The following is a 21,338-nucleotide window of genomic DNA, read 5'->3' as shown; positions in this document are numbered from 1 at the left end:
CAGTACGGCTTCTATCTCTTGGAACTCGATGTTGTTGATCCACCAAGAGGTTGACAGGGGTGTTTATATTTATAGCCATGTATAGCATCTGTATTTTCCCCATAGTATAAAAGGCTTTGTGCATATTTCCCTCAAACATACGTGTATAATATACCTATGGGCCCATGGGAATACAAGTTGCTACTTCCTTAACACCAAGAACTGCTTTTGGCTAACCAATTCCCGAGCTCAGAATGGATTCGTGACAGAAAAATGGACCAGTATACTCCATACTGAAGGAGAACTCATTATAATATTTATCTGCCAACTCCGCCTATGTTGTCTCAACATAGCCGGTCCCAATACCGGGTAAAGGAGGGGGGTTGTGATAGGCTTGGCGAGCCAATGTAAAAACTCAGCCGCTCTTATGAAGAAGAAACCCAAAAGATTTTCGTTGGGCGTAACCCTCTCAGCGACGCGCCACATCGGAACCCGGGTGTGGTGGCAAATGGGCAAGGGCCGGGCCGTCACCCCCTGGTGGCGCGCCGTATCTTGATCCGGATACGGTGGCAAGTGAGCGAGGATCGGGTCATCGCATCCTTAGGGCGTGTTCGGTAGTTCACCACGGCTGCAAAATCCTCAACTCCGTCGCCCAGATCCAGCAGCCAGCTTCCCACCTAAACTCCTGGATCGACCAATCTGTTCGGTGCGGCAGCTTCTCGCAGCCAGCGATCAACAAGGCCAAAAGGCCAGAAAGTGTTTATTCGGCCCATTTTGACAGGCTTCGTTTCTCTGTGGCCTGGGTATACGTGGGCTACTGACCAAATTGGAAGAGGTGGACGGGGAGGCGAGGGAGCTCGATTGACGACAGAGAAGCTCGTCGCTGATGGTCAGTGGTCGAATCACAGCGGCGAAGCTCGATTCACTGAAGAGAATCTCGTCGCTGACGGCGGCGGACCTGGTCGACGACGGTGGCGGAAGAGGGCGAGCAGGGGCGGGGAAGGGGGAAGAGGAGTCGCGGGTGTGGAGGACTGGAGGGGCTCGAGCATGGGTCACGACGGTGGAGAGCGCGGCCGCCGGCGGTCAAGGTGCTTTGCGCCATCGCCTGCTGCGTGCGGCGGCTAGGGTTGGGGAGGGGGAAGAGGAGTCGCAGGTGCATAGGACTGGAGGGGCTCGAGCGTGGCGGGTCCATCAATCACTTCGCGGTTGCACAGTCACGTAATTCTTTCCAAATCCCGCTTCCCAATTTCCTCAAAGCCAGGTTTTCCCAACTCCGTCGCTCCGTGGATTTTACACGCAGATACGAGCCAGCTTCTCGTTCCAAAATCCAGGAGTGGACCCGTTCGGCTGGACTCCACGGCCGGAAATGTGGATTTGAGAAGCCAGGCAACTACCGAACACGCCCTTAGTGGTGAGGAGAGGTGTTGATATCCTTTGCGTCTAAGAAACCAAATGGAGGGGATAGAAGGCGAAGGAGGTGGAGGATACCGGCTTCAAGCTGTGGTACACGGGGACGGCCGCAAACAGAAATGGCGTAGGCATCTTGATCAACAAGAGCCTCAAGTATGGAGTGGTAGACGTCAAGAGACGTGGGCACCGGATTATCCTGGTCAAGCTGGTAGTTGGGGACTTAGTTCTCAATGTTATCAACACGTATACCCCGCAAGTAGGTCACAATGAGAACACCAAGAGGGAGTTCTGGGAAGGCCTGGAAGACATGGTTAGGAGTGTACCGATTGGCGAGAAGCTCTTCATAGGAGGAGACCTCAATGGCCACGTGGGTACATCTAACACAGGTTTTGAAGGGGCGCATGGGGGGTTTGGCTATGGCATCAGGAATCAAGAAGGAGAAGATGTCTTAAGTGCTCTAGCCTAAGACATGATTGTAGCTAACACCCTCTTTAGAAAGAGAGAACCACATCTGGTGACTTTTAGTAGTGGCCAACACTCTAGCCAGATTGATTTCATCCTCTCGATAAGAGAAGATAAGCGTGCGTTCCTAGACTGTAAGGTGATACCTGCAGAAAGTGTTGTACCTCAGCATAAGCTGGTGGTTGCTGACTTCCGCTTTCGGATTCATGTCCAGCGGGATAAGCGTGCCAGTCACTAGACCGAAGTGGTGGAAGCTCAAGGGAGAGGTAGCTCAGGCGTTCAAGGAGAGGGTCATTAAGGAGGGCCCTTGGGAGGAAGGAGGGGATGCGGACAATGTGTGGATGAAGATGGCGACTTGCATTCGTAAGGTGGCCTCAGAAGAGTTTGGAGTGTCCAGGGGAAGGAGAAGCGAAGATAAGGATACCTGGTGGTGGAATGATGACGTCCAGAAGGCGATTAAAGAGAAGAAAGATTGCTTCAGACGCCTATACCTGGATAGGAGTGCAGACAACATAGAGAAGTACAAGATGGCGAAGAAGGCTGCAAGGCGAGTTGTCAATGAAGCAAGGGGTCGGGCATATGAGGACCTCTACCAACGGTTCGGCACGAAGGAAGGCGAAAGGGACATCTATAAGATGGACAAGATCCAAGAGAGGAAGACGAGGGATATTGGCCAAGTCAAATGCATCAAGGACGGAGCAGACCAACTCTTGGTAAGGACGAGGAGATTAAGCATAGATGGCGGGAGTACTTCGACAAGCTGTTCAATGAGGAGAATGAGAGTTCTACCATTGAACTGGACGACTCCTTTGATGAGACCAACATGCGTTTTGTGCGGCGAATCCAGGAGTCTGAGGTCAAGGAGGCTTTAAAAAGGATGAAAGGAGGCAAGGCGATGGGCCCTGATTGTATCCCCATTGAGGTGTGGAAAGGCCTCGGGGACATAGCGATAGTATGGCTAACCAAGCTTTTCAACCTCATTTTTCGGGCAAACAAGATGCCAGAAGAATGGAGACGGAGTATCTCTACTATTAAAGGGGGATCGAACATCGTGATGGTTCGACCTCCCCTCGTGGTTCGACACCTCGTTCGATCCCCCCACCTCGTTGGACACGTATCATTGGGCCACCTCCTTCCCACGATCCATCCACGAGACCATGATCGCCTCTCGCGAGAACCGCAACGATCTTTTTACAGCACCTCCCACACTTCCAACCCTCCGGTTTACAAGGGGAAAAACCAAAAAAGAAACAACCCTACCCACGCATGCACGTTTCCTATGCAATCCAGAACTGCCGCTAGACCAGGCAAAATCAACGCACTGGTATGCACACATCTATACATGCACGATCTGCTAGGGCTTCTCCTTATTTCCTGACGACCTGACCATGCATGTTCCTCCTTCCTGGTCATGCTCGCCATCGTGCCAGACGGGAGGCCGCCATGTGCACCGTTTCAATGGTGTTCCTCCTCGAGGAGCGCGTCACTAGCATGACGCGGGCGGGGAAGTGGTGGACGCGCAGGGTTCACGCCTACGTTTGGGGTGGCCATCGCGCTCTACCTCCTGGCCTCTGAACTCACCAGCATCGGTCGCCGCGGCGGCGTTGTCTCTATCGTCTTCATCGAGATGCTCCTGGTGGTCCTCTATAAAGCCCCGAGCCCTGGACAGGGTTGATCGTCGAGGCGGAAGCGGCTGAGGCCCGGAGCCCCCTCGAATTGCCACGACTCATGGAGGAGCAGAAAACAAGCCGGCAGCGTGCCTGAGCTAGGGCAGTGGCGGCTGCAATCCAAGTAGTTTTTTCCCTCATCTCTTATGCTCATTCTCTCTTTGTGGTCTACAAGGGCGTGCTACGGCTGCGCGTACAGACATGGCCATCGCTCTAGCTACATTCATCCCGGTGCAGGACCGCTCGTCTCGGCATCGCAGAATCGCAGGCGAGGGCGCCGGTGACGGCTGCCAGGTGCTCGTGGGGCTACTGAAGGGCGCGGGCGAGGCACATGGTTGATGCTTGGGACAGCTGCGGAGCGGCGTGCGCGAGTGCAGGGCAGGCAGTAGCCAGGGCGGCGGGAGAGGACCTAGGACACGTTGTGTTCATGTAATCATCTTGTTCGTCTCTCCCTTTTGTTCGTCCTGTGTGACTATGTTTTCCTCTTATATCCTGTAGCTCTAACTATGCTTTCCTCTTGCATCCTGTAGCTTTAAGAACGACTTGTGCAGGTAATTTATTTCTGGTCACCAAAACAAGTTTGTTCTTACACTTTGACGTTATGATTTGTCATTATTGACTAACATTGAGAGTACTAATGGGTAGCATGGTATGATCAAGAGAAGGGAATAATTTTCTACAGGTTATTTTGTTAATGATAATGACACGAAATCACCATGAATATTAATATACAGGAGGGAGTACTATTTTATTGGTGTCATTTAATATCTAATTATTTTGTTTCAAATAAAGTACCAAATTTAGTGATTAATTTTTCTTTACCGCGTCATGCACGCATCTCTAATCTTTATGGTGTTGGCTGATGTACATAGACTGTACATGGAACCTTTATGATCTACACTGCCAACTACACCATGTGACAGATTGCTTCAATATAGCTTTTGTCTGCGACGCAAAGAAAATGGTGTGACATGGAGAAGGAAACGAATTGTCTAAGTAATAGAGTTGTCACTTAAGTTTCAGATTCAATTTTAGTCTTTGAAAGTTGTTATCTAAAAAATTTATTCATAAAACTTAGAGCTCATAGAACTTCTATGATACGCCTAAATAAATAATGTATTCGCTATAACCAAACTGATCAAATTATATTATACTCCAAAGTAAAGCACATCAAACATTGATAGTGCAATAATTTGATCGGTAACATCTCTCCAGTGGCAACGCACGGGTATTCGACTAGTATTAGTACCAATCTGCAAGAACAAGGGGGTGTTCAGAGTTGTACTAATTACCGAATTAAGCTGATGAGCCATACAATGAAGCTATGGGAGAGAGTCATTGAGCACCGCTTAAGAAGAATGACAAGCGTGACCAAAAAATCGGTTTGGTTTCATGCATGGGAGGTCGATCATGGAAGCCATTTTCTTGGTACGACAACTTATGGAGAGATACAAGGAGCAAAAGAAGGACTTGCATATGGTGTTCATTGACTTGGAGAAGGCCTATGATAAGATATCGCAGAATGTCATGTGGTGGGCCTTAGAGAAACACAAAGTCCCAGCAAAGTACATTACCCTCATCAAGGACATGTACGATAATGTTGTGTCAAGTGCTCGAACAAGTGATGTCAACACTGACGACTTCCCGATTAAGATAGGACTGCATCAGGGGTCAGCTCTGAGCCCTTATGTGATGGATGAGGTCACAAGGGATATACAAGGAGATATCCCATGGTGTATTCTCTTTGCGGATGATGTGGTGCTAGTTGACGATAGTCGGACGGGGGTAAATAGGAAGTTAGAGTTATGGAGACAAACCTTGGAATCGAAAGGGTTTAGGCTTAGTAGAACTAAAACCGAGTACATGATGTGTCGTTTCAGTACTACTACGTGTGAGGAGGAGGTTAGCCTTGATGGGCAGGTGGTACCTCAGAAGGACACCTTTCGATATTTGGGGTCAATGCTGCAGGAGGATGGGGGTATTGATGAAGATGTGAACCATGAAATCAAAGCCGGATGGATGAAGTGGCGCCAAGCTTTTGGCATTCTCTGTGACAAGAGAGTGCCACAAAAGCTAAAAGGCAAGTTCTACAAGACGACTATTCGACCCGTAATGTTGTACAGCGCTGAGTGTTGGCCGACTAAAAGGCGACATGTTCAACAATTAGGTGTGGCGGAGATGCGTATGTTGAGATGGATGTGTGGCCACACGAGGAAGAATAGAGTCCGGAATGATAATATACGAGATTTGGGGTAGCACCAATTGAAGAGAAGCTTGTCCAACATCGTCTGAGATGGTTTAGGCATATTCAGGGCAGGCCTCCAGAAGCTCCAGTGCATAGCGGACGGCTAAAGCATGCGGAGAATGTCAAGAGAGGTCGGGGTAGACCGAATTTGACATGGGAGGAATCCGTTAAGAGAGACCTGGAGGATTGGAGTATCACCAAAGAACTAGCTATGGACAGGGGTGCGTGGAAGCTTGCTATCCATGTGCCAGAGCCATGAGTTGGTCGCGAGATCTTATGGGTTTCACCTCTAGCCTACCCCAACTTGTTTGGGACTAAAGGCTTTGTTGTTGTTGTTGTTGTACACCAAGCCATATCATTTGGCATAGTATAAGCGGCTTTTGATGGATAAGTCTGTGTACTAGGGTCGTTGTGGGGCTGCAGCACATGGTCCTTGTGGCAGTTAGGATAGAGTTCCTGACCATCAAGGACTGGCAGTTAGGATAGCATCTTAGACTGGCATCTTAGACTAGCATCTTAGACTGGCATCTTAGCAGCATCTCAGCATATGCTTGGCTGGCTAGCAGCCTATAAGTATGTATCCCCAACCCCTCAGGTTGGCATGGCATTGTGTGAGAAATAAACCAACGAAAATTGTCCCAACTCTCCTAGTGTCATCCACAACTATCAATGCTCAGGTTCAAAGGTCTAACAAGTGGTATCAGAGCCTCGTTATCTTGTACCCTGAGCATTTCCTGTGAGAAGCCTAAGTCGGTAGCAGCAGCTGCTCCGTCTGCCTCTGGTTATCTTCCTCCCTCCGGACTGTCGAGCAGCAGTTCGTCTTCAACAGCCTCCTCTTCACGCAACAGGCCCCTGCAGTGAGCCATGTCTGCAGGTCGCTCTCAACACACGGCTACCTCGAGCATACGGCGCCGGCAGGAGGCCGAGCGCGCCGTGGCAGAGGAGCGTGAGCGAGCGGCTATAGCAACAGCTGCTGCGGCAGCAAGGGTGTCGAGGCTGGCTGCAGCGGAGCTGGAAGTGGCCAGAGCGGAGGTAGAAGCAGCCGGGCGGAGGTAGAAGCAGCAGCAGCACGTGAGGCTACGGCGGATGCCAAGGCACTCCGCGGCGGCTCCGGCAGCTCCAACAGCTCCGCGCCTGCGGACGACGGCGCTGACGCAGACCGCGCCAAAGTGGCGCAAGAGCGAACGGCGCAGTGGGCAGCCGTGCACGCCCGCGCTCCAGGTGGAGGTGCGCACCGCGACGGCGGCTGCAACGACCAGGACCGCGGCCTCTACGAGGTCCGGACTGTGGTCAGGGATGTTGGTCCCAGTGCTGGGTGGCCTACCCTCACTAAAACCAACTACGTCGAGTGGGCCGGAATCATGCAGATCAGGCAGTCCAGGACAGCAACGTCGACCACCAAGAGGACCGACGGGCGCTGGACGCCCTCATCGCCGCAGTCCCGCCCGGAATGCAATTCTCGCTTTCCGGCTAGCGGACTGCCAAGGAAGCTTGGGACGCCATCGCCGCGGCACGCATCGACAGCGACCGTGCTCGCAAGTCCACTCTGCAGGCACTTCGTAAGGAGTGGGAGAGCCTGGGTTTCAAGCCAGGTGAGGACGTTGATGACTTTGCTCTTCGTCTCAACGCTCTGCTGCAGAAGTTGGTGAAGTTTGGTGATGCCACCTACACCGAGGAGAGAGCTGTCGAGAAGCTCTTTCGGTGCATCCCTGAGAAGTACAAGCAGATGGCTCGATCGATCGAGTCTTTGCTGGACCTCTCCACGATGACAATCGAGGAGGCGATAGGTCGCCTCAAGGTCGTCGACACCGACGAGCCACATCCTTCCTCGGGGCCCATCACCACCGGCGGGAAGCTGCTCCTAACTCAGGAGCCGTGGGATGCCAGCCTTGGTGACAGGAAGAAGGGGGAGCCTTCTTCCACGACGGGCGGCCGCAAGCGTGGCAAGCAGCGTAAGACGCGAAGAGGCCCCACAGGCAGGGCACAAGGACGTGCCGAAGGTGACGCCCGCGGAGGCGCCAAGGACGGCGCCGCTGGCAAGCCCAAGCCGGCACAAGACAACAGTTGCCACAACGGTGGCCGGTTTGTCCATTGGGCCAATGAGTGTCGGCAACCACGACAAGGCCAGGCTCACGTCGCACAGGCGAAGGAGGAGGAGACGGCTCTGTTCATGGCGCGTGCAAGCATTGGGCTATCTTCAGCGACACCAGTCGCAAAAGCTCTCATCCACCTCGACGAGCCAAAAGCACACGCCCTTCTCGGAGATGGCTCCGGGAAAGACAAGACTACGGGGTGGTGCCTCGACACCGGCGCCACCCACCACATGACCGGTCGAAGGGAATTCTTTGCCGAGCTCGACTTCGATGCGCCAGGCTCCGTCAAGTTTGGGGATGCCTCCGTTGTGGAAATTAAGGGCGTCGGCTCCGTCATCTTCACCACCAAGACGAGAGAACACCGGCTGCTCACCGGTGTCTACTAAATCCCCGCGCTAAGGAACTCCATCAGCTTGGGATAGCTGGATGAGAACGGCTCACGCGTGCTGATTAAGCATGGGGTCCTACGCATCTGGGATCGCCAGGGTCGCCTTCTCGCCAAGGTACCCAGAGGTGAAAATCAACTTTACGTCCTTGATGTGCAGGTGGCACAACCGGTCTGTCTCGTTGTCCGTCGGGACAACGAGGCGTGGCAATGGCATGAGCGCTTTGGGCACCTTCATTTTGAGGCCTTGAAGCGTCTAAGTGCCAAGGAGATGGTACGAGACCTGCCATGCCTCGACCATGTGGAGCAGTTCTGCGACATCTGCGTACTGACGAAGCAGAGACAACTCCCCTTTCCCCAACAGGCGAGTTTTCGGGCCAAGGAGAAGCTGGAGCTCGTGCACGGAGATTTGTGCGGCCCGGTGATGCCAGCCACACCAGGAGGTCGACGCTACTTCCTGCTGCTCGTCGACGATCTCTCTCGCTACATGTGGGCGATGATTCTCGGCAGCAAGGGAGAAACGGCGGACACAGGCGCGCGCAGGTTGGTGTGGAGGCGGAGAGCGGCCGCAAATTGCGCGTGTTGCGCATTGACAACGGCGGCAAATTCACGGCGGCTGAATTCGCGTCACACTGCGCCGATGAGGGCATCCAGCGCCACTACTCCGCGCCGTACAGCCCGCAGCAAAACGGAGTCGTCGAGCGGCGCAACCAGACGGTTGTGGGGATGGCTCAGGCTCTCCTCAAGCAGAGAGGGATGCCAGCTGTTTTCTAGGGAGAGGCGGTGCTGACGGCCGTCTACATCCTCAACCGCTCGCCTACTAAGGCACTCGACGGCAGGACACCGTACGAGGCCTGGCATGGGCGGGAAGCCGGCAGTCTCCCATTTGCGGGTCTTTGGTTGTCTTGCGTTCGCTAAGGAGCTCGGCCACATCGGCAAGCTCGACGACAGGAGCACTCCAGGAGTCTTCATCGGCTACGCGGAGGGCTCAAAGGCCTACCGCATCCTCGACCCAAAGACACAGCGTGTGCGCACGGCGCGAGACGTCGTGTTCAACGAAGGGCGAGGGTGGCAATGGGACAAGGCGGTGGACAACGGCTCGACGCTGACGTATGACGACTTCATTGTCGAGTACGCCCACTTCAAGGAAGCCGGGGGAGCAAGCAGCTCCTCTTCGCCGGGCGCGTCTACCCCGGCCCCCAAAACTGCATCGACTCCGGTGCCTGCTACGCCGACGGCACCACACCTGGCGACGCCACATACTCCAGCCCCGGCAGTCACCACTCCGGGTTCGTCTTCATCAACACCAGCTCACGCAGAGCACAACCCGATGAAGTTCGCTTCCCTGCTCACTCACGACGAGGAGCGTGTCGACGCGTGGTATGAAGGCAAACAGCTGCGGTATCGCACGATGGATGATCTACTCGGCGACCAGCCGGCACCGGGACTGATGCCTACGTGACCTGGAGGCGCAGCTACAACTCGCGTGTGAGGACGGCGAACCACGGTCCTTTGCAGAGGCCGAGAGAGATGCGGCATGGCGCGCCGCGATGCAGTTGGAGATGGATGCGGTCGAGCAAAACCGCACCTGGGAGCTCGCTGACCTCCCTCGTGGTCACCACGCAATCACCCTTAAGTGGGTGTTTAAGCTGAAGAGGGATGGAGCCGGCGCCATCATCAAGCACAAGGCTCGCCTGGTGGCCCGAGGTATCTTGCAGCAGGAAGGAGTCGACTTCGACGACGCCTTCGCTCCCGTGGCACGGATGGAGTCCGTACGACTTCTCCTTGCGCTGGCTGCCCAGGAGGGCTGGCGTGTCCATCACATGGATGTCAAGTCGGCATTCCTCAACGACGACTTGAAGGAGGAAGTCTACGTGCATCAGCCACCGGGATTTGCGATTCCCGGCCAGGAGGGCAAGGTACTCCGCCTGCGCAAGGCTCTCTATGGCCTACGGCAGGCACCTAGGGCGTGGAACGCCAAGCTGGACTCCACGCTAAAGAAGATGGGCTTCGAGCAAAGCCCGCATGAGGTTGCCGTCTACCGACGGGGCAGTGGAGGAAATGCCCTGCTGGTGGGCGTCTATGTTAACGACTTGGTGATCACCGGCACCAAAGATGCAGAGGTGGCGGCGTTCAAGGAAGACATGAAGGCCACCTTCCAGATGAGTGATCTGGGGCTCCTCTCCTTCTATCTGGGATTGAGGTGCACCAGGACCACTCCGGGATCGCGCTTCGACAGTCCGCCTACGCCAAGCGCATCGTTGAGCTAGCTGGGCTCACCAACTGCCACCCAGCTCTCACTCCGATGGAGGAGAGGCTGAAACTGAGCCGCGACAGCACGACGGAGGAAGTGGATGCTACGCAGTACCGACGCCTTGTGGGGAGCCTTCGCTACCTCACCCACACACGGCCGGACTTGGCATTCTCCGTCGGCTATGTCAGCCGGTTCATGGAGCGACCGATGTCGGAACACCAGCAGGCAGTGAAGAGGATCGTCCGCTATGTAGCAGGGACCCTCGACCACGGCCTCCACTACCCTAGGTGTCCGGGGGCGGCACACTTCGTCGGGTACAGCGACAGCGACCACGCCGGCGACATTGACACCAGCAAGAGCACGAGCGGGATCCTCTTCTTCCTCGGCAAGTGTCTTGTGAGCTGGCAATCAGTCAAGCAGCAGGTGGTGGCCCTGTCCAGCTGTGAGGCTGAGTACATAGCGGCCTCCACCGCCTGCACTCAGGCGCTCTGGCTCGCTCGACTGCTTCTTGTTCAAGACACCAGAACGGTGCAGCTCCTGGTGGACAGCAAGTCCGCCATGGCCCTGGCAAAGAACCCCGTGTTCCACGAACGGAGCAAGCACATCTGACTGAGGTATCACTTCATCCGCAGCTGTGTGGAAGAAGGGAGCATCGAGGCGAGCTACATCAACACCACGGACCAGCTCGCAGACCTGCTCACCAAGCCTCTTGGGAGGGTCAAGTTCCTCGAGCTTTGCTCCAGGATCGGGATGATTCAACTCTCCCACAAGACAACATACAAGACTTAGGGGGAGAATGATGGATAAGTCTGTGTACTAGGGTCGTTGTGGGGCTGCAGCACATGGTCCTTGTGGCAGTTAGGATAGAGTTCCTGACCATCAAGGACTGGTAGTTAGGATAGCATCTTAGACTGGCATCTTAGACTAGCATCTTAGACTGGCATCTTAGCGGCATCTCAGCATATGCTTGGCTGGCTGCAGCCTATAAGTATGTATCCCCAACCCCTCAGGTTGGCATGGCATTGTGTGAGAAATAAACCAACGAAAATTGTCCCAACTCTCCTAGTGTCATCCACAACTATCAATGCTCAGGTTCAAAGGTCTAACAGCTTTCTGAATATTTCCCTCACCCATACGTGTATAATATACCTATGGTCACATGGGAATCCAAGTTGCTACTTGCTTAATATCAAGAACTACTTTTGGCTAACCAATTCCCGAGCTCCGAATGGATTGGTCATAACTAAATTGACCAGTATACTACACCAAGCCATATCATTTGACATGGTAACTACCTTCGTTCACAAATATAAGATGTTCTAACTTTTTTCTGAATCGGATGTTTATAGACATGTTTTAGTGTGTTTGTTCAGTCATTTCAGTCCCTATGTAGTCCATATTGAAATATCCAAAACATCTCATATTTGTGAACAGAGAGAGTACTAATTAGACATAACAGATTACTTCAGCACCCCAATTCAAAGACTCGTTAAATATTGGATTAAGCCTTTGACAATCAAAAACTCCCCAGTGACACAACGGGATTGAGATGCAACATAAGGTGACACTCATAATAATAAACAATCATTTCTGCGATGTATGTGAAAGGATAACTGCTGACCTCATCCAGCCTTGGAAGGGGATGCATGATAACAGCATGCTTTGGCAGCACACCTAAAACCTTCTTATCCACAATATATTTCCCACGAGCTGCCTCATAGTGATCGATCCTCTCTCCGAATCTTTCTTTTTGAATGCGTGTTTGATAAATTACATCACACCTGGATGCCACATCCAATAAATCTGAACTTTCTTCCCATTCAACACCTTGTGAAGTTAAGTACTCCTTAATATCATCCTTTGAACAAGAAGAAATACAAACAACAATCCATTTATTCCATCGGACTACAATAGAATTCAAAAGAAAAGAGGCCAGACAATATTAATTATTGGGGATAAAAGTACCTTCATTTTTACAACATCTGGAGATACGAAGTATATCTTAATGTTCTGGTACTTAGCGATCAAATAGGCCAGAGAACGAACAGTTCTCCCATTGGCAAGGTCTCCAACCAAACCAAGTTTGATTCCATCTAGCCTACCAATCTCTCTCTTTATTGTATATACATCCAACAAAGCCTGAATGAAAGAATGAACATATCAACTACAAAGAATGCAAAAGTGGTACTTCAGCATGATGTAACAACAGAAAGTAGATTCCAATGAGCACAAACAAACTATATTTACCAACATGATGAATTAGACAAAGAGGTGGTGGACGAACTAATGGGTAATGGGCACAAACAATTAGCTGAAAACCCGTTGACTTCCATTCAATATAGAAGGCGTACAGATACACTTTCAGTACATAAGGCGTGCAAGCGAGTTTAATGTATGTTCTCTCTTTCTTTCACAATTTATCTTCACCATCAAATCAATATTTACGAGCAACTATTCTCTCTCGTGATCATAACACATGAATACATGGGTATTGTGGTCATCAACTTCTAGTTTATCGCGGCCGAATAGCCTCTTTAATACATAATCCTGGTCCTTGTTTGTAAAGCGTCCTGCTTTAGACGCTTAGGCGTTGCTTAAGTGATAAGGCGCTCTGGCAGCACCTTAGAAATATGCCCAATTTAGGCGCCGCTTAGGCATCAGAGCAGGTGATGCTTGCCTTAGGTCTCTTTACCACCTTATAAACAATGATCCTGGTAAAAATACAGTATAAAAAGAAACAAACGGGGATGGGGTTGTCACAGCAGAAATTTGTATGGTGATGCCAACAGAATGAAATTCTGCTCAATTTACACAGAAACCTTCAAAAGTACAGGACAGCACATTGCATATTCCAGAAAGGTTTATAATCCATGACTTGTCGACATTACTATAGATAATTTTATTCTTCCAAATAATATGGCCAATTGGGAAATACTAGGATAGCCTCAACCAAGTGCTAGAGGCAGACACAGAAGTGTATCGCTCATTTATACTAACGATTAAAGAAAGGCTGCAGAACTGTCAACAAAATTGCCATCATCACCCTACCATGAAGCATCATTCATCAACTCAATTCTACAAAGAAAGCATGGCAAAACAGAAACTGGATCCAAAATCAGCCTATAGTATGAATTGACAATATCTGATCAACACCTAATACTACCAAAAAAGGGAATGCCATCACATGGTTCACTGACCATTCACTATAGCACCTACCCTCAAATAAAAGTTGCAAATTCCTTGTTAGAAGAACTGTCTTATTCTAAGAATGTGGACATTGCTTCGGTGCTTCCCAATAAAAGGAGCAGGAAGAGTTAGCAACATAATAATTACCTGAGTAGGATGTTGCCCTGGCCCATCACCTGCATTAATAACCGGAATTTCTGCAGTAGCCGCTGCTCTTCTGGCAGCTCCACTTTCAAAATGTCTCAGAACGATAATATCAGAATAACCTTCAACGGTTCTTATGGTATCTGCATTGGTTATACATGGTTTGACATAATGTTTGTTTAAAAAACACGCATTACTTTGAATGGAGTACAAGTAAGAGCATCTCCAGCAGATCACCCAAAAACTCTTTCCCCAATAAGCGGTTATTAGGGCTCTCCCACTAAATTTATTGGGTTTCATAGGTGTACTGCTATAGCAGATCCTCTCTCTCCCTCCCTCCCTCCCTCCCTCCCTCCCCCTCTCCCTCTCCCTCTCATGTGCATGGAAGATACCAGCGGAGCTCCGGCGACAGGTGGCACGGTGGGGCAGGGGACCAGTGCAGGCAGAGCGGGCAGAGCGGGCGGGCGGCGGCAGGCGGGCGACAAGGTGGCGATGGTGCGGGGGCGGCACTGCGCCAGGCAGCAGCGGTGGCATGGTGTGTTATTACCAACTAGCAAGAGCACAGGGACTCTGATTTGGGAATCAGTTTCTGGTCTGCGATGGATGCAGCTAGCTAGGCTTCACCCCTTATTTATAGGGGAAAGCAACTAGTACAGAACCACCTCAGTGGCTTTCTTACAGCCTAAGACATCTTGACTTGACCCACTTACTTGTAGCCTAAAACACAGGCTTGACTCACTAGCTTACTACCTAGGGAAAAGACTCGACTCATTGACTGACTGCTGCAAGGATTGCTCTTAACAATTCCCCCCTATCCTTGCAAATCAGACTTGAATTGATTTGGACCATCCCAATCCTAGCACACAGCTCATGGAATTTCACCCGCCCTAGTGTTTTCATTAGAATGTCAGCGAGTTGGTCTGTGGTGTTGATGTAGCTGTCGTTGATGACACTCCCATTCACCAAGCAGTCCCCGATGAAATGGTACCGCAAGTCGATATGTTTGCTGCATTATGATAGACCGGGTTCTTGGCCAGCGCCAAGGCGGACTTGTTGTCCCCCATTAGCCCGACTGCCTCGACTTCTCTCCCATGGAGTTCACCAAGCAGCCAAGCCAGCCAAGTCCTTGTGTTGCGGCAGATGTGGCAACCACATACTCTGCCTCACAGGAGGTCAGAGCCACCACTCGTTACTTGAGTGACTGCCAGCTCACCAAATTACTACCAAGAACACCGTGCCACTCGCGCTCACCGGCGAGGTCACTGTCACTTTAACAAATCAGCCGTGTCTCTCCAGTCTTCCGCCTATAGCATAGACCGTGGTGGCTGGTGCTAGCGACATAGCGAAGGATGCACTTCACTGTTGTTGCTCCACCACCTTCTCACACGCATTTCTGATTTCCTCCTCCCAATTCTCTGGTAATGTATATCCTCTCAACTAGAATAGGTTCAGTTAGTTAGACTCTTAGCGTTGATGGTGTATGTTACCCTCAACGCTACCCTCCTCACCGTCCGGTTCTCCCGAAGCACAACATGGTGACGCACGACCAACGTGGGATCTTCCTGCCCCGTCGCTACGCCAACCTTTGCTTCCGACGTGATCTCATCGGTTCCCCGCTCGGCTCGTGTTGCCCTGCGTGATCCTCACTGGACTGCGGCCATGCAGGTGGAGCTTGACACCCTGCACGCCAACCAGACTTGGACGCTTGTCCCTCGGTCCCATGGCGCCAACCTCGTCACCATAAAGTGGGTATTCTGTCAGAAGTTTCACCCCGATGGTTCCCTGGACATGGTTCCCTAAACAGGTACAAAGCGAGGTGGATCGTGCGCGGGTTCGCTCAGCCCGCCAGCGCGGACTTCTCGGAGACTTTCTCCCCCGTTGTCAAGTTGGCCTCCACTCGCTTCCTCCATTCACGCGGTCCTACAGGAGTGTATTATGTGTCAACAGCCGACCGGTCGGTTTCGCTGACGCCGCTCACCCCGACGACGTCTGTGTGTTATCTCGTTCCCTCTACGGACTCAAGCAGGCGTCGTGCGCATGGTGCCATCACATTGTTGTGTTCCTCGGCATACTTGGCTTCCGCGCAACAACATCAAACACGTTGTTGTTCATGCTTCATCACGGAGATCATGTAGCCTACCTCCTCCTGTACGTCGATGATATTGTCATCATCGCATCGCACGCTGCTCTTCTTCATGATGTCATTGCCTAGCTGAGTGCCAAATTCCAGTTCAAGGACCTCGGCGCTCTGCATTTCGTCCTCGACATCAATGTCCGCCGCCGCAACGCCCCCGGCTTCTTCCTCCATCAGGAGGAGTACGCTATCGACCTACTTGATCACGTGGGCACGACTTGATCATGTGGGCATGACGGCTGCAGACCGGCCTCCACGCCGGCCGAGGCCAAGCCCAAGCTGTCTGCCGCCGACGGCAAGCCCACTGATAATGTCACAGCATTATCGGTGTGTGATAATATCTCACTCTGACATCTGCTACACCCTGCAGCAGGTTTGGCAGCACATGCATGCACCTCATGACGTGCACTGGGCGCTCATCAAACAGATACTTCGGTACATCCGCGGCACGCCGGGCTTCGGCCTTCATCTCCGTGCGTCCGCCTCCTTCGAGCTCGTTGCGTACACCGACGCCGATTAGGGTCCAGCAGCCGGTCTTTCACACCTTCCTCAAAGCCAATGAACACAGTAGGAGAGCTCCGGTCATTGAGCTTACGCAGGTCCCCAGTTCCTTAACATATGCTAAGCACCCAAAGGTGCGAAGGTAGCGGACAGCCGGCTTGCGGCCGTGCCACGCCTCGTAAGGCGTCTTCGAGCAAGGAATTTGGTGGGAGCACAATTGAGAAGCAAGACAGCAATGCTCACAGCCTCCCCCCAAAATTCAGCTGGCATGCTCCTCTGTTTCAGCAGAGCACATGCCATTGCCACCACCTTCTAGTTCCGCCACTCGACGACACCATTCTGTTGCGGCGTGTAAGGTGCAAGGTGCGGAGAAGTAGCGTTGGGTGCCTTCATCAGCACAATAGACAACACAATAGATAGCAAACTCCATTTTGGTAAAATCATCGTCATTGTCCATGCGGAACATGCGCAATTTACATCCACTCTAAGCTTTTGCTTCTGCTCGAATTATTTTATGGCATCAGGTGCATTATTCTTGGCAGCCAAGAGCTTCACCCACAAGTAGCGAGTGGTGTCGTCCACCACCAGCAAGAAGTAGCGCCATCCTCTAGGTGTCGGCAAAACGGGACTGCAAAGGTCGCCATGGACGAGCTCAAGAAGCTCCTATGTGTGGTACCTTGCTTGCTAAGGAAATGTGCCGCAGCCATGCTTAGTGATGACACCCATGTCGCAGAGCTGCTCCCCGTGATCCTGCCATGGCAGCCCGCGTGTCATAGTGAGGTGTCCCATCTTCTCCAATGCGTCAAAATTGAGATGCCAATATCTCTCATCACACCACCAAGTGATGTCGTCGTGGCGGGCAGAGAGGCATATTGGGCAGGCCACCTGAAGATGTAGGAGGTAAAGGCGATTCTGGCCATGCCTAACCCAAACAAGGAGTCGACCTTGTTGATCCCAAATTCAAAGCACATCTCTTCTGGTCAGCACACATGCATCGCTCTCATCAAGCTGACCAATGTTGTTGATCGGGTTCTTCAGCCATGGGATGAAGTAAACGCCACTGGGGGCCTTGTGTTCCGTTGTTCTTGCCAGCGAAGATGATGGTGCCAATGCCCCTGATTTCGACGATTTTAGCATCGCCAAATTTGACAGTGCCAGTGACCGTTAGGTCAATTTCAGCAAAGGCATCGCCATGGCCTCTACATGGTTTGTGGCGCCGCTGTCGAGGTACCCGCCCTCGATTCGCTCATCGTCGTTGTTTGTGCCGAGGTAGGCTTTCGCCTTCGGCTCATCGATGTGAAGGGGAGCATGCTCTGGAGCTAGAGTGGTACTATCCTACACCACTATGGCTGAGGCTAGAACAATGTTGTCATGCATCACCATGGCTGAAGTGGAGTGATGTTGTCCTGTACCTCCATGGTTGGGGCTGAAGTGACGTTGTCCTGCACCTCTGTTGCTAGGGCTGGAGCGGCACGGACCTGAGCCATGACGAGAGCAGGCTCATCATGTTCCTCTGCTTGGGCCAGGAGAGCCCTGTTTCTCCTAGGCTGCTTGCACTCCTTGGCCCAGCCATGACGCCTACAATTGTGGCATGTGTCATCGTGTGCGCCATCCCTGGGTGCCGCGTGATCATGACCACCTTCTCCACCCTTCTTCCGTTGTGGTCACCATCGATGGTGTACACTACCGCACGCAGGCCTGGAGTAGCTGCTCCCTTGGCGAACTTTCATCTTCTTCAGCCACTGCTGCTTGGTGAGAAGAAGCCTGTCATGCCCATGTGGAGGCTCCTGCGACTCGAGACGGTTCTACGCCGCCTTCAACCAACCAGTGACCTCTTCAAACAACAACTCAAAGATGTCGAGGAGGATCTCGATCAAAAGAGCAAGCTAGGAGAACTTGAGTGACACAAGTCACAAGAATTTCTCGATGGTTTCAGATTCATCTATCGGTTCTACGAGAGTGGCGAGGCTTGTGACGAGGTTGGTGAGGCGCAGCGCAATGTCGGAGACGGACTCCCTTTCATGGAATGAGATCGTCTCAAATTCCTTCCTCGACTGTTGTGCCTTGCCCTTCCGCACGCGATCCATGCCGACACGCATGGCTCGGACTGCCTCCCAAGCCTCCTGCGCGCTCCGCTTGACAGCCAGGCTGGCCATCATCTCTGGCGGTACCGCGTGCAAGATGGCCTCCAGCGCCATTCGACCTTCCTACAAGTCGTAAGCGCCAAGCTCGATAGCCTCCCGGAGGCCCCGAGCCTGCAGCATGACTTTCATGCGAAGGCTCTATTCGGCGTTGTTCGTTCGTGTCAGCGTCGGGTACTTGCCACCGCCAAGATTCTTAATGACACGCTCAACGACAACCTCGCACGTTCCAACATCACGGTGGCGCGGTTGTCTTGGTGGTGGTGAGGGGGAATGGCACCGTGGCTAGGGAGTTGGACTACGGGCAGCGCCCTGACCTAAAACTAACATCTCTTAGGATCCTCACCTTAATCAGCTCTGATGCTAATTGTTAGCAGCAACTAGCAAGAGCACAGGTGATTCTGATTGGGAACTCAGTTTCTGGGCTGAGATGGATGCAGCTGGCTAGGCTTTACCCCATATTTATAGTTGAAAGCAACTAGTACAGAACCACCTCCATGGCTTTCTTACAGCCTAAGACATCTTGACCCACTGACTTGTAGCCTAAGACACAGTCTTGACTCGCTAGCATAGTACCTAAGGAAAGACTGACTGACTGCTCCAAGGATTACTCTTAACATGGTGGTGGTGCGGCACGGCAGTGGGCGGCGCAGTTTGGCAGTCCGGCAGCGACGTGCGGCAGCGGCGCAGTGGTCGGCGGTGATTGGCAGCGGCCCGCTGACATGGCATGTATTGGAAAAGGTATTGGGAACTTCCACTCTATGTAGAGAGAGGGGGCGGGGGTGGGAATAGGGAATCTGTTGGAGCGTGTTTTCTGTGCAAACTTCCTCTATAAAATGAAATTTTTGGCAAAAGGGAAGCTGCTGGAGATGCTCTAAGAATCCAAAAAAAAATCCAGGTATAATCTGGGAAACGTTATTTAAAAAATTAAATAATACTCCCTCTGTAAAGAAATATAAGAGCGTAGATCACTAAAGTAGGATTAATCAACCGTGTGGTCCCTACATCAAAACCAGCAGGAACTGCACATTCATATCATCCAAGAAAAATAAATTCACAATGATTGAAGTAAACTAGTAAGGGTGGCCCTATCTTTTAACAATGGAATTGGATGGACGCAATTATATGAACATGGTAGCCAATCTATAATTAAAGTAGGATGTTCCCAATTGTAGTTCATAATAATTTATATAAGCATGAAGGGGAGCCTTGGCGCAGTGGTAAAGCTGCTGCCTTGTGACCATGAGGTCACGGGTTCAAGTCCTGGAAACAGCCTCTTACAGAAATGTAGGGAAAGGCTGCGTACAATAGACCCAAAGTGGTCGGACCCTTCCCCAGACCCTGCGCAAGCAGGAGCTACATGCACTGGGGCTGCCCAATAATTTATATAAGCATCCACCCCCCACCCCATCTGTATAGTTCACTCCACACCAGCATGTAAGAATTTTCTCGATTGTTAAATAATTAAGGTTGAGAGCCAACTAGTTCCAGTAGCTGACTTTTCTTTGATGGCCTCACCAAACATGGCAGATAACCCATGTTTGTTTCACTGTAAGTCGTATACAGACTACCCAAAATTTTCTACTTTACAGATCCAAGGAAGTGATGATGACCTCCTCAAATAATCTTCACAATGGTTCTAAGGAAATCCCAGGTCCTCAAAGTTTCATAATTTGCTACAACTCGCAGTTATTGCACAACTAGTGCCTAGTTAAAATCTCACTTGAAAATCAAAACCGATGTTCCTCCATAACCCACAAAATTTGCATTTCCTCACCACCAACCGGCATCGCCCAACCACTACCCATCCTCATTCACTCTCAAAATAACTACAATTAGAATTAAAATTTCAGCTTGTCCATTCCACGTGAAGGTCAGAAGGCAGCAATTAGCACAAATGCTCAAGGCAAGGCCTGACAAGATACTTTTAGGCAACTCACCTTCTAGGGTCTCGCCCTTGGCAGCGGACGAGAACTCGCGAGCGTTCTCGGTAGTGAGCACCTCCCCGCCAAGACGGCGCATGGCGGCCTCGAAGGAGAGGCGCGTGCGGGTGGAGGGCTCGTAGAAGAGCGTGGCCATGAGGTACCCCTCAAGGACGCGGCTCCGGAACCCGTGGGAGCTGCGCTCCACGGCCTCCATCTCCCGCGCCACCTCAAAGATCTCATTAAGCGCCTGCCGATCGAACTGCTGCGCCTCGATCACATCTCCGAGTTGCAGGGAAGCCGTGAGGGGCGACGGAGACAGCGAAGCTGGGGCGGCGACCGCGCGGCGGGGATAGGATGAGGAGGGCTTGAGCTGGGGTCTCCACGAGGGGATGGGGAGGTGGGGATGAGGGAGGATGACCCGGATGGCCGCCATGGGGGAGTGGCCGGAGCTAGGGTTTAAGGTTTTAGGAGTCGGGGGAGGTTTGCTTTGGTTTGCTTTCCGCCTGACCTTTTTAGACCTGCCGATGATCGGAGAAGAGTAGTACTAGGTCTTTTTTTCTATCTACTAGTCTACTCCTTCCATCTCATATCGTTAGTACTTCCTCCGATACGAATTACTTGTCTTCGATTTGTCTAGATACAGATGTATCTAGACTCATTTTAGTGTTAGATACCTCTGTATCTAGACAAATCTAAAACAAGTAATTCGGAACGGAGGGAGTATGTAGTACTATATTTATTTAGGCGTCCTATTTTATGAATCCACTTGAGTTCGTGCACCCCTCTATCCTGTCGCTGCCATCTGTTGGATT

The 21,338-nt window shown here is 51.8% G+C and overlaps 1 protein-coding gene across 1 annotated transcript in view; it reads right to left on the bottom strand.

Annotated features, from left to right (window-relative positions):
* Positions 1 to 21,060, bottom strand: part of LOC119300773 (aspartate carbamoyltransferase, chloroplastic-like) — a 22,076-nt gene extending 1,016 nt beyond the window's left edge. The window contains exons 1-4 of the mRNA XM_037577662.1: positions 20,542 to 21,060; positions 13,829 to 13,968; positions 12,461 to 12,634; positions 12,117 to 12,353 (exon numbers count right to left, since the gene is read on the bottom strand). Of these exons, the coding sequence (XP_037433559.1) occupies positions 12,117 to 12,353; positions 12,461 to 12,634; positions 13,829 to 13,968; positions 20,542 to 20,959 (969 nt within the window). The 5' untranslated portion in view covers positions 20,960 to 21,060. The remainder of the gene's footprint in view (positions 1 to 12,116; positions 12,354 to 12,460; positions 12,635 to 13,828; positions 13,969 to 20,541) is intronic.
* Between the last annotated feature and the right edge of the window lie 278 nt (positions 21,061 to 21,338).

The sequence above is a fragment of the Triticum dicoccoides genome, chromosome 5A (genome assembly GCF_002162155.2).
Source record: "Triticum dicoccoides isolate Atlit2015 ecotype Zavitan chromosome 5A, WEW_v2.0, whole genome shotgun sequence".
Lineage (NCBI taxonomy): Eukaryota > Viridiplantae > Streptophyta > Magnoliopsida > Poales > Poaceae > Triticum > Triticum dicoccoides.
This window is presented reverse-complemented; position numbering and strand designations above follow the sequence as displayed.